We start from the raw sequence: 13,170 nt of genomic DNA, 5'->3' as shown, positions 1-13,170 counted from the left end.
TGAGATGGGTCTTGAAGGAGGCAAGAGAGGGAGTGAGATAGAGGGACTGCAGGATGGAGTTCCAGAGGGTGGAGCAGAATGGCAGAAGGTCTGCCCGCCAATGGTGGGTGGGCGAGGCGGGGGTCGTGAAACAGTCCGGAGTCTGCTGAGCGGAGGGAGCAGGTAGGATGGTAGGGTGTTAGGCGGTCACAGAGATAGGGGGAGCAAGACCATAGAGGACTTTGAAGGTGAGGTCCAGGATCTTGAACTGTATCCTCTATGATGGGAAGCCATCTAACAGTCGACCAACAGTCACTATCAAGGCTTAAAAACAGTTCAGCTCCAAACCCATCCAAATTCCGGCCTCAACAATGAACATCCTCTTTGTGTACATGCATCGGCTTCTATTTTGGGTCAAGCTCCCTTCCTCTGTCCCTCTCTTCTACCCCACGTTTACTTTTTTCTCCATCCATTTCCGATTTTTCATCTGTAAAATGTTGGACTCCTGGTTACATAGAGTCATACGGCACCTAAACAGGCCATTCTGACAGTGTTTGTACAATACACAAGATTGGAACCTCCTATCCCTCTCACCAATACCACTCTATTCCCTTCTTCCTCGTGTGTGCATCAAGTTTTCTCTTAAATATATTGACGCCTTTTCCTTCAACCACAGCTTTCAGCGTCAGGTTCCACATTGTCACCACCCTCTGCATGAAAAAATTCCTCCTTAACTCCCTGTTAGATCTATTACTAGCTACATTAGTAATAGCTACATGGTTCCACCGGGTCTGGCCTGCTCCTTGTCCCCAGAATCCTCCGCTCCACCCTTGGCGGCTGTGCTTTCAGCCACTATGCCCCGAGGCTCTGGAACACCGTTCATAATCTTGAACAATATTTCTCCTTAATTCCTTCAGCCATATCGTGATTATACACAGCCAGAATGAGATCACTGTTTGAGTAGCTAGCATTCATGTGGGCCAGAGGTGCACCATGAAGTAGCTTTTCAGCTCGAATCCCAAACATTAGACCCCAGTATAATTAATTCACTATGGATTTTCAAAACTTCAATGTTTGTGTCGGAAATTATATACTTCAGCAAAACACTTTCACGTCCTATGAGCTGAACATATTAGAGATCTTTTTGTGTCTTAACACTTAAATTGTTTAGACATGTGAAATGGGAGGAGGGAATTAATTTAGCTTCATTTCAATCTTCAAAACAATGTGACACTTATTGTTGGAATAGAATCCTATGAATTTACTAAGGTGTACTGTTTCATGAAATGAATGCAGTCGTCCGATCTTTGCCCTAATCCAATTTATCTAACACAAAATACCACAAAATATACAATCAATCCACTTTATAATCTATGAAGCACTTTGAGATGTCTCAATGACTTGATAAGGTGCTATATCAAATGCAAGGATTATTATTATTATCTAGAAATGTAACAGCACATTATTTTTGTATTTTGTACCCCTATACATAAAACTCAACTTTATAACACAAATGAAGCTTTGTGATTTTAACCTCATAAACTCCACTACATTTCATAAAAGGAATATTATATTGCACATTTATTCAGAAGAAATCCACATTCACAGACCAATTTCCAATAACAAAGATGTTATTTTACAAATATTTTACTGGTAAGCTACAGTAACAATTTTGATTAAAGCATTTCAAAGGACATGTTTTTGTTCCAAGAATCAAACAAAGTACTTTGCTTGTTCTGATAACTCATTTGTACATAACTGTCACAGACAAAGAGTTGTTCTTATTTCTTTTAAAATTTAAACTGCAGGTACTGGAATTTTTCAGAAGGAAATGCTTCTATTCTTTGTTTCACTCATTGTGGTCAGTCTGTAATTCAATACATTAGAAAAAGGGCTATCTTACCGAGGAAGCAGACCAAATGGAACTGAACCAGTTTCCATTGGCACCATAACTTAAATATTTACCCCCCACCCCCCCAAATGTCTGGACCTCTGTATATATGGTTCATTTGATAAGTATAGATCCACAATCTCTTGTTGAATCTGGCTGTTGAATTCCATAAAGTCACTCTCAAAAAATATTAATTGTACAGTAAAACTCGCATAAGTCTGATAGGTCAGGACGAAACATTCGGCAAATTTTCTTACTCCACACGCCTCTGTTTACCTTAGCACTAAGTAGGAAACCGGTTGTGGGTCGATTGGCGGATCGCTTTTTCAGAGGTAATAATTCCATCAAAATAAATAGAAAATAATTTAGTCACTCAATCCACAATTGTTTGTGGGATGCTGCTGTGCACAATTGGCTGCCACGTTTTGCCCGCAAAAAATAGTCAATTCACTTTACAGTATATTCTGTGAAGCGCTTTGAGATGACTAGAAGACGTGATCAAATGCGAGGAATATATGTTAATATATCTGTATAAGTTATAGAATTGCCTAAATTGTACAATAATCTGGATTTCCTTATTCCACTCGCCTCTGTTTACCTTGAAGTATGTAGGAACCCGAAAAGCGCTATATCAAATGCAAGAATTATTATTATATTATTGTTAGTCGATTGGCGGATCACTTTTCCAGGAGTAACAATCCCTTAAAAAAACTATAATCATTTAGTCACTCAATCCACGACTGTTTGTGGGACACTGCTGTGTGCTATTGGCTGCCACGTTTCACCCACAAAATATACAGTTACTCCACTTTACAGTATATTCTGTGAAGTACTTTGAGCCTTCTCGCAGACGTGATAAGGTGCTATATCAAATGCAAGGATTGTTATTTATTTTACAAGTTTCATTCAAGAGTTTATATTCTATGTAAGTTTGACATAACTCATAGTTTGCATAAGTCATATTAAATATATGGTCCCAACTGATACGATTTATGTGAGGTTTACTGTACTACAGATTGGAAACCCTACTTGGACTTAAATTGAAAGACAGTTTTTCATAGAAATTAAAAAGACTGAAATTAATAATTTTCCAAATATTGCATAATCTTAAATTTAGGACAATGGTCTGAAAACTAAGAACACAGCACATTTTAGACCTTCTGATCTTATGTATTGCTGTTTTTAAAGACCTACTGGGATTTTTGGACAACTTTATATACGCCGTTTCTGTTCATGGTAATAATGCAAACCTGCCTCTGAGCTGGTGCTTCCAGTGGTAACTTCTTACTATTAGTATCAGAAATGTAACAGGAACTGTTTACCAATGCGGCAAGGAAAAATATCTGATTACTATTTCTGGACACTATCATCATGGAAAACTGCAACTGCTCTGTCTACAAGGTGTAGGTGAGGGGAGAGACTTATTCTGCAGCGCTATTTCTTCAATAGAATCAGCCAGTTTCTGGTATTGGTTCAGTTCATTGTAGATGTGCGTAGAGATCCGAACGTACAGCTTTCCTCCCAAAGCCTTGATTGGCACCTATTAGTTACAAGAAATACAGTCTCTAAATATGCACAAGACAATCTTCTCAATCTAAACCAGCTACACAATATCAATGGCACATGATAATCAATATATAATAATCATAATCAACAATAATTATAATAATTATAATAATCAACAATAATCAATGGCACATGGGCAGAAAGATTTTTTTTTTAAATCAGCTTTGAGTTACCACCTACAGTTTTAAAGTTAGAACATTTTTTTTGTCCACAAAGCATTTTCTTGCTTTGACTTTTAAGATTAAATAGAATTCAGCAGTTTCTGCTGTGCACAATTGGCTGCTGTGTTTCATCCACAAACACACAGTCACTACACTTTATTGCATCCTGTGAAGCGCTTTGAGACATCTCAAAGACTTGATAAGGTGCTATATCAAATGCAAGGGTTATTATCACTATAACCAATTTTATCTCTCCTTTCAGATAAAAGCTGTCCAACTGTTTTAGCTAAAAAAAAAGCCCAAGCGCCCTCTAGTGGCGTAAAGGCGCACAATCTCAATAATCCAGACTCCCTGCAAAAGGGAAGCTTGTGGATGGTCCTGGAAAGGAGCTGAGTGTGCTGTCTGGAGAGGGGCAGGTAAAGCAACTAACTGACAGTCCTGACCATGGGTACCCTCGACCCATGGTTCCTGTTGATAATAATTGCATTTCAAATCGGGAGGACGTCTCAAAGTGTTTCCCAGGATCTACTGTAAAGTGCAGTGACTGGGCCTCCAAGTACTGTTACAGAGTGACACGGTACTTTTGAGTGAGAGAGTAAAATTATTATGCTGGGAATATAGACAAAAGATAAACACAACTTTGGAGTGGTGGGCAAAACATTCCCATTGCAGAGAAATCTACCAACTGGAATACCTCAATGTCATACTGTCTGTAAAGAGCATTCTGGATAATCTCTCCTTGCTCATAATTTGCAGATCCATCTTGAAAGAGGCATTCCGGGAGTTGAACACATGCCATGGAGCCAAACATCTCTCTGGGGGCGAGCAGCCTTGTTTTCCACTGGCCCACCAGTAAATTCACTGAACAAAGAGAAAATAATCACCGATTAGTTTGTAATATTTATAAAATTCAGTTGTTCAAAGAGAAATAAACATAAAGAGAAAAAAAACACAGATAATATAAGACATTTTGTATACACCCAGCAGAAAACATTCACTGTGGATCCCTCATTCCTACTTCAATTCTCCAATTCTCTTCCAAAAGGGCAATAAACATTATGAATTTATTACAAAACACAAAATACTACAGATGCTGAAAATCTGAAAACAGCAACTTCTGTTTTTGTTTTATAAATTTATTACAGTTTGATTTTAAATAATCTGAGAATGTGAATCACCAATTAGGAAAAAAATCGCAATTGATTCCCATGACTGATAATAATTCAGTTAGTGTCAGAATCACAAGCAGCTGAAGGGTTCTCTTACTGTCACAAATAAATGTGTTTTTGAACAATACAACAACAACTTGGACTTATATAGCGCCTTCCACGCCAGACGGCATCTCAGAGAGCTACACAGTAACGAATCCCGGGACTGAGCCAGGGGGAGGGGGAGGAAGGTGACCAAAGGTGGAGTCGAAAGGAAAGGTCTTCAGAAGGGACCTGAAAGTAATACGAGAGGGGTCAAGGCAAAGGGAGTGAGGAAGGGAATTCCAGAGCCTCGGGGCATAGTGGCTGAAGGCACAGCCGCCGAGGGTGGAGCGGAGGACTCGGGGGACGAGGAGGAGGCCAGACCCAGAGGAACGAAGGCAACGGGTACTGTTTTGAGGAGAGAGAGAGAGGGAGGGGGTGGAGGGACTTGAATACAACAGTGAGGATCTTGACTAGGGCTGTTTCTGTGCTGTGGGCACATCAGGATTGGAGGGGTTCGTGAAAGGAGTGGCAGGAGAGGAAGGAGCGAAGCTGGGAAGCAACAACTCATTCCAGGACCTTGGAGAGGAGAGGGAGGTTGGAGATGGGGTGGTAGTTTGAGAGCAGAGGTGGGTCCAGGGAGGGTTGTTTTAGGATAGGAGTGATGACGGCCGTTTTTAATTGGGTGGGAACAGTACCAGTGGACAGGGAGAGGCTTATGATGTCAGTGAGTAGAGGGGCAAGGAGGTGGGACTGGGAGGTAAGGAGAGGGATAGGGATAGAGTCGAGGGAGCAGGTGGTCGGTTTCATACGGGTTATAGTGGTGGTGAGAGAGGAATGGGAGACAGGTTCGAAGGTGTGTAGGGACAGATGGGTAGGGGCCAGGGTGGGAGGGGGAGATGGGGAGGGTGTAGTAGATGGAAAAGCAGAGGCTGCTGAGCGGATCCACTCAACTTTGGATTTGAGGCAGTCCAGCATCCTCTCGCAGTTGACATTGGAGGTGAGGATGGGCGAGGCGTGATAGGGTGGGCGGAGGAGCCGGTTGGTGATGAAGAAGAGGAGCCTGGGATTGTCCTTGGCCTCCAAGATTGTCTTGAAGTAGAACGATGATTTAGTGGAGGCGAGGGCAGAGCAGTAGGATTTGATAAGATCCAGCCAGATCTGCCGATGTACCGTTAAGTTTGATTTAAGCCAGGTGCGTTCAGCGTTATGCATCTGTGCTTTAAGGGAGCAGAGATTGCTGGTGTACCATGGTGACTTACGTGAGTAGGAGACAGTTCAGGAAGAGAGGGGAGTAAGGGAATCAAGAGTGGAGGAGAGGGAGCTGTGGAGAAGAATGACCGAGGAGGATAGTCATTGCAGGAGAAAGCCCAGAGGGGAAGGAGTTCAGATGACTCCAAGGCAGCCAAGGGGGAGGGTTGGGGGAGATTTTTTTCCAGGACGGTAGGAGATGGAGGTGGGTTGGGTGGTGATGGGGAGAGGGATTGAGGAGTTAAGGGAGATGAAGTGATGGTCCGAGATCGCTTTGTCGATAATGGTGAGGTCCGAGATGGTGAGGCCCTGAATGATCACCAGGTCAAGGGGGTGACCGCGGACATGGGTGGCGGAACGCATGTGGAGGAAGAGGTTGAGGGAGGAGATAAGGGAGGAGAAGTCAGCAGAAATAGAGCAGGAGGGGGTGAAGTGAAGGTCGAAGTTGCCTTGGATGAGGAGGTGTTCGGACAGAGGGATGATAGGAGGGTGGCTATTAAGTATCATTTGAATATAGAAATATCAGAAAGTTCAATGTAAAGCACTTGTCCAACATTGCTTTTTCAGTGAGAATTCTGTCAAGCGAGGACATTTCTGTGCCTTATTTTATTACTGGCTGAGAATCAGCTGCATTAACAATTCAAATTTTTGTTTACGTGGGAGACAGCCACATTTCCATTGGAATGTGCAGAACTCAGAGCAGTATGTGTTGTCACCTGCTCATGCAACTCATATTCATGGGCATATATTCTGACAAAAAACATTCTTATAACTAGATATTTTAAAACATTTCTCGCTAAATGTGTTTTTTTTAGCCTATTCTCTTACCTACTCATAGCTTTCATTAGCTGGTAAGCATGAAATCATTTCAAAGTTTACACCACTTTTGGGAACATTGATTTAATTCTTTATGTTCTCCATCTATATTCATTATTTTACCCTATCTAAAGAGAATTCAGTTGAAAAAATTGCTTTAAGGCAATAGTTAATTCAAGTGATAGAAGTTTTGATTCCCTTTCATTGGCCTAACCTTAAATGCCAGTTTGGGCTATTATTTATTCCAGTCCATCTGTGAGTGACTTTCAATGGCTTTCAGCAGGGCTACCCGACATAGATGGCAGGTGGCTGGGGGAGGGAGGCTGGCTCTGTCTATAGCTCACCTCTTTAAGGGGAGCTGGGAGGGAAAGCCTTGAGGAGGACCACAGCCAAGCCTCTGAGCAGCCCTCACCTACATTTGATTCAATGTCATTTTGAATGGCAACACTATTTTATGGGTGGTCAGAACTACACAGAACCCAAATAAACTGTTATGACAAAGTGCACTCAAGATGCAGCCTGGTACTTGGATTAGCATTACTGATAACTATTTAACATTGGATTCTTTCAGTGGATGATAATCATGCCCAAACCTCCTATGTTTTACCAATAGCTACTTGTTCATTGTGTACCCATGTTTCCTATTCTAAAATGCATTATCTTACATTGATTAAAATCCCCCAGTGTTAATATTGGACCAGTCAGCAGAACTATTTCAACTACTTGAACAGTAGGTTTTATACAGTACTATTGTGTAAATTTTGCGTTAATCAAAACAAGCATATTATTGTTCCAACTGCTAACAGCATTCCCCAGTTCTTGCTTGAATACCCTGACATTAATTTGTTTTATTTAAAGCTAGAGGAAGTGGAAATCAATTTTTATTTTTTAATGATCAATGGATAAAGTTCAGATAGTATGAAGTGGGGCAAGTGGAGCAGTAGGAGAACATCTGGACAACTGTGATCACAATATCATTAGATTTAGAGTACATATGGAAAGGAACAATCAAAGGTGAAGATACTCAACTGGAAGAGGGCTAATTTCAGTGAGTTAAAAAGGGACCTAGCCAAGGTGGACTGGAAAGAAAGATTGGCAGCTAAAATAGATAATGAGCAATGGGAAGCCTTCAAGGAGGAGATAGTTCGGGCACAGAACACATACATTCCTATAAAGGGGAAAGGTAGGGCATCCAAACCTCATTGGATGAATAAAGAGATTGGGATTAAAATAAAATAGGAAAAGGAGGCTTATGATAAATGCCAGGTCCAAAATACAGAAGATAATCAAATAGAATATAGAAAGTACAGAGGATAACTGAAAAAGGAAATAAGAGGGGCAAAGAGATTGTATGGAAAAAAGATTAGTGGTTAACCTAAAAGGGAACCCAAAAGTATTTTATAAGCATATAAAGAATAAAAGGTTAGTCAAAGGTAGGGTGGGTCCAATTAGGGACCAAAGAGAGCAGAGGGCATGGCTGGCATACTGAATAAATACTTTGCATCTGTCCTCACAAAAGAAGAGGATGTAGCCAATGCCACAGCATCAGAGGAGCGGGTAGAGAAATTGCATAAGATAAGAATAAACTAAAAAGGAGGTACTAAAAAGGTCGTCTTTGCTCAAGGTAGATAAGTCACCTGGTCCAGACGGGATGCATCCTAGGTTACTGAGGGAAGTAAAGGTGGAAATAATGGAGGCTCTGGCCACAACCTTTCAACAACAACAAGATTTCAGTTATAGAGCGCCTTTCACGTCGGGAGGACGTCCCAAGGCGCTGAACAGTTGGGTCGGGACCCGACAAGGGGGAAAAGGTCAAGGTGAGGGGAGGGAAGAGAGGGAGCGAGGAGGGGGTAGAGAGTCGAGAGGGGAGCTAAAGGCACAGTCGAAGAGACAGGTCTTGAGACCGGCCTTGAAGGAGGAAAGGGAGGAAGTGGCGAAGGCACTGGGGGTTGGAGTTCCAGAGCCTGGGGGCTGAGAGCTGAAGGCCCGGCCACCGATGGTAGGGCGGTTGGGGCAGGGGATGTGGAGCAGACGGGAGCCAGAGGAACGGAGGGTACGGGCAGGTATGTAGGGGGATAGTAGGTCAGAGAGAGCGAGGCCGTGAATGGCCTTGTAGGTGAGGATGAGGATCTTGAATTCGATCCTCTGGGGGATGGGGAGCCAGTGGAGGCGAGCGAGGGTGGCAGTGATGTGGTCGCGAAGCCTGGTGCGGGACAGTACACGAGCTGCAGAGTTCTGGATGACCTGCAGCTTGTGGAGGGAGGTACCGGGAAGGCCGGCGAGGAGAGAGTTCCCGTAGTCCAGCCTTGAGGTGATAAAGGCGTGGACCAGAGTTTCAGCAGCGTGAGGGGTGAGGTAATGCCGTAGTCTGGCAATATTCTGGAGGTGATGGAAGGCGGTGCCAGTTGTGGTGCGGATGTGGGGAAGAAAGGACAGCTCAGGGTCGAACAGAACCCCGAGGTTCCTGACTGGCTTTGAGAGGTGGAGAGTGCAGCCTTGGATGCTGATGGTGTCAGCGCCTGAGGTGCGGAGGCGCTGACGTGAGCCAATCAGGAGGGCCTCAGTTTTACACACATTGAGCTGAAGAAAGTTGTCTCTCGTCCAGGACTCAATGTCGGACAGGCAGACTGTCAGGACATCGGTGGTCGTGGAGTTGAGGGTAGAAGAGGAAAGGTAGAGTTGGGTGTCATCCACATACATGTGGAAGTTAACCCCATGTCTGCGGATGATGTCACCGAGGGGGAGCATATAGAGGGTGAGGAGGAGGGGACCGAGGACAGAGCCCTGAGGGACACTGCACGAGACAGTGCGGGGGCTGGAGGAAAAGCCATTTGTTTCAATCCTCCTTGGACACCGGGTGGAGAGTTGCAAATGTTACTTCCCTGTACAAAAAGGAGCAGAAGGCTGAACTCGGGAACTACAGGCCAGTCAGCCTACTGTCAGTAGAGGGGAAACTTCTAGTAACTATAATCTGGGACAAAATAAATTTTTACTTAGAAAAATATGGGTTAATAGAGGACAGCAAACATAGATTTGTTAAAGTCAAATCATGTCTAACAAACCTGATAGAGTTTTTTGATGAAGTAACGGAGAATGTGGATGAAGGTAGTGCAGTGGATGTAGTTCATATGGATTTTCAAAAGGCGTTTGATAAAGTGCCAAATAAGAGACTTGTAAGCAAAATAGTAGCCCCGGGTATTAAAGGGACAGTGGCAGCATGGATACGGAACTGGCTGGGAGACAGAAAGCATGGAGTGGTGGTAAACAGTTGTTTTTCTAACTGGAGGGAAGTGTGCAGTGGTGTCCCCCAGGGGTCAGTATTGGGACCACTGCTGTTTTTGATCTATATAAATAACCTGGACTTGGGTACAGGGAGTACAATTTCGAAGTTTCCAGATGATACTAAGCTAGGAAAAGTATTAAATAGTGAGGAGGATAGTAACAGACTGCAAATTGACATAGACAGACTGGTGAAATGGGCAGACATTTGGCAGATGAAGTTTAATATGGAGAAATGCAAAGTGATGCATTTTGAGAGGAAGAATGAGGAGAGGCAATATAAGTTGATGGTACAATCTTAAAGGGGATGAAGGAACAGAGAGACCTGAGGGTTCATATAAGTAAATCTTCGAAGGTGGAAGGACAGGTAGATAAAGCTGTTAAAAAAGCACATGGGATACTAGACTTTATAAATAGGAGCATAGAATACAAAAGTCAGGAAGTTATAAAACACTGGTTAGGCCTCAGCTAGAGACTGTGTTCCGTTCTGGACACCACACTTTAGGAAAGATGTCAAGGCATTGGAAAGGGTCCAAAGGAGATTTACCGGATGGTACCAGGAATGAGGGACTTCAGTTATCAGGAGAGGCTAGAGAAAGTAGGATTATTCTCATTGGAGCAGAGAAGGTTAAGAGGAGACTTAATAGAAGTTTTTAAAGTTATGAGGGGATTCAATAGGGTGAACAAGGAGGAACTATTTCCATTGGCGGGTGGGTTGGTAACCCGAGGACACCAATTTAAAATAGTTGTTAAAAGAAACAGAGGGGAGGTGAGGAGAAATTGTTTCACACAGTGAGTTATTCAGATCTGGAATGCATTGCCTGACGGGGTGCTGGAAGCTGATTCGATAACTTTTAAGAGAGAAGTAGATAATTATTTGGGGAGGACACGTTTACAGGTCTATGGGGAGAGAGCGGGGGAGTGGGATTGGTTTGGATAGCTCTTTTCAAAGAGCTGGCACAGACACGATGGGACGAATGGCCTCCTTCTGTGCTGTATAATTCTATGATTCTATGAAGTGCCTTCTTCATCTGAACTGATCTTTTTTCCTAACTTTACTCTCTTACCCCCTTTGCTGTCTCTATGTCTCTCTCTCTATCTCTCTGCCGTCTTTTTCCTGTGACTTGCTGACCCAGCACTACATTCCACAAACTTGAGGACATAATAAAAAGTGAGCAGTGGACAAATGTACATTTTACATTTTACAGTGAAAAATATCACTGGATAAAACAAATACTAAAAATCACTTTCAAAACACAAAAGATGGATGTAACTACGTAATTTGGCAAAATTTATCACTCTTCAGGAACAATGCAACTAATGTCAGAGTGTTGTATGACAAATATTTCATGTTTATTAATTGCAATTGTTTATAGTTGTATTTCTGATGAGCCGGTGGCTTCTATGTGACTGTTCTGAAGGATTAAGGAGTGCTTAGAAACGATGCCCCATGATGCACGTAGGCTTGTTTCAAATGGTATAAATTGTCAATTTCTTTAGATAATTACAGTAGGATTTTGTTTCCCACAATGTTTTCATCGGTTTATCTTTCTTTCCCAATACTGACTATCACACTTCACAAGTTGACAAGTTGATGTTTAGGCAAATATCAAAAGCTGTTCAATTTTGAGCCTTTTTACAAGGGTTACAAGTTTCTCTATGAGTGAGCACAAACCTTTCATTGGCAGACAGTTGTGACCTTTATAAACCACATACAAATAATCTCTAGTAGTCTTGCTGCTAAACCACTTGAAATCTTCTCAAACAGTTTATGTAACATTGTTGTTTAGGTTAGCTGGGTGTCTGACATGTGTGGTCCGAGCTGGACAAGCAGCAGGAAAGCTTGCGTCGCTGTGCTCTCAATGGCAAGCTAATGTGGTTTCAGCTGGTTAAACTCTAGCAGTACCCCAAAGCACACTCAGGGGTCCACAAACCCCTGTGCCTAATACTCTCTGGAATTAGGTAAGCAGGATGCACCCTCTGGGGAAAGCATGCACATTCCATTCCAAGCACAGGAATCTCCCTCCACATGTGTCAGTCACCCGACTGACAAAAAACAACTTGGCAGAAAAGACACGTGTGTGAAAATCAGAGGACTTCAGAACGGAGTGATACATGTAGGATAATGAAAATTGTATTGCAGATCATATTGTTGTCCTCTATCGAAAGAATTAAAGATAATAATGAACCTTGCATTCGATACAGCACCTGATCAAATGAGCTATATCGTTTTTTTAAGACGTCTCAAAGCACTTCACGATATACTGTAAAGTGGTTTAACTATACTTTGTGGGTGAAACTCGGCATCCAGTTACGCACAGCAATGTCCCACAAACAGCCATGGAACGAGTGACCAATTTTATTTGGGAATTTGTTAGCCAGAACACCAGGAGAAATGCCCTTTGCTTTTGAATAGTCCCATAGGATCTTTAACAGGCACATGAAGAGTGCTTTATAAACACTGGTTGTTGTTAATTAAGAAAAGCAAATGCAAGGATTATTATTATATTATTATCTCAACACTCCTAGGCTAAAAAGGAGGGGAAATGGCCAGTATTCTCAGTTCTGATGACTCTTGTCAAACCTTGGAAATAAACAATTACTGTACTTGACAGAAATGACTTATAAAGTGCTTCAAGAAATGTTGATGCTATAGTTAATAATAACATAATAATATATAATAATATATAATATTATTATTATTATGACGTTATAGATACTATATCAAATGCAAGAAATGTTATAATGCAAGGAGCCCTGGATAATATCAGGTTTGGCTGTGACATCTCCCCTGATCAACTGCCTGGCTTAACCCGCACAGAAAGCACCCGATAACCAGCTGGTAACATGTTTATAGAATACAATCATATTTATTATGCTCACCAGCTTGTGACATAAGGTCTTGGATGTATCCTCGAATTTTCTGCAAGCCAACTGACTCCCAGAAATCCAGCACTGTGTGAAGTGCTAGGAAAGAGCTGTAGTCTTTTAAACCTGAAATAAGATTTTAACATATTCATTCAAATAGTTGTTGAAA

At 42.2% G+C, this 13,170-nt stretch overlaps 1 protein-coding gene across 1 annotated transcript in view; it reads right to left on the bottom strand.

The window, feature by feature from the left end:
• Positions 1 to 3,043: 3,043 nt before the first annotated feature.
• Positions 3,044 to 13,170, bottom strand: part of LOC103178974 (probable L-cysteine desulfhydrase, chloroplastic) — a 41,823-nt gene continuing 31,696 nt past the window's right edge. Inside the window, exons 11-13 of the mRNA XM_042333108.1 lie at positions 13,017 to 13,127; positions 4,292 to 4,458; positions 3,044 to 3,410 (exon numbers count right to left, since the gene is read on the bottom strand). Coding sequence (XP_042189042.1) covers positions 3,240 to 3,410; positions 4,292 to 4,458; positions 13,017 to 13,127 — 449 coding nt within the window. The 3' untranslated portion in view covers positions 3,044 to 3,239. The remainder of the gene's footprint in view (positions 3,411 to 4,291; positions 4,459 to 13,016; positions 13,128 to 13,170) is intronic.

The sequence above is a fragment of the Callorhinchus milii genome, unplaced genomic scaffold (genome assembly GCF_018977255.1).
Source record: "Callorhinchus milii isolate IMCB2004 unplaced genomic scaffold, IMCB_Cmil_1.0 Scaffold3, whole genome shotgun sequence".
NCBI classification, from domain to species: domain Eukaryota; kingdom Metazoa; phylum Chordata; class Chondrichthyes; order Chimaeriformes; family Callorhinchidae; genus Callorhinchus; species Callorhinchus milii.
Note: the sequence above shows the minus strand (reverse complement) of the source record. Positions and strands in the feature narration are given on the sequence as shown.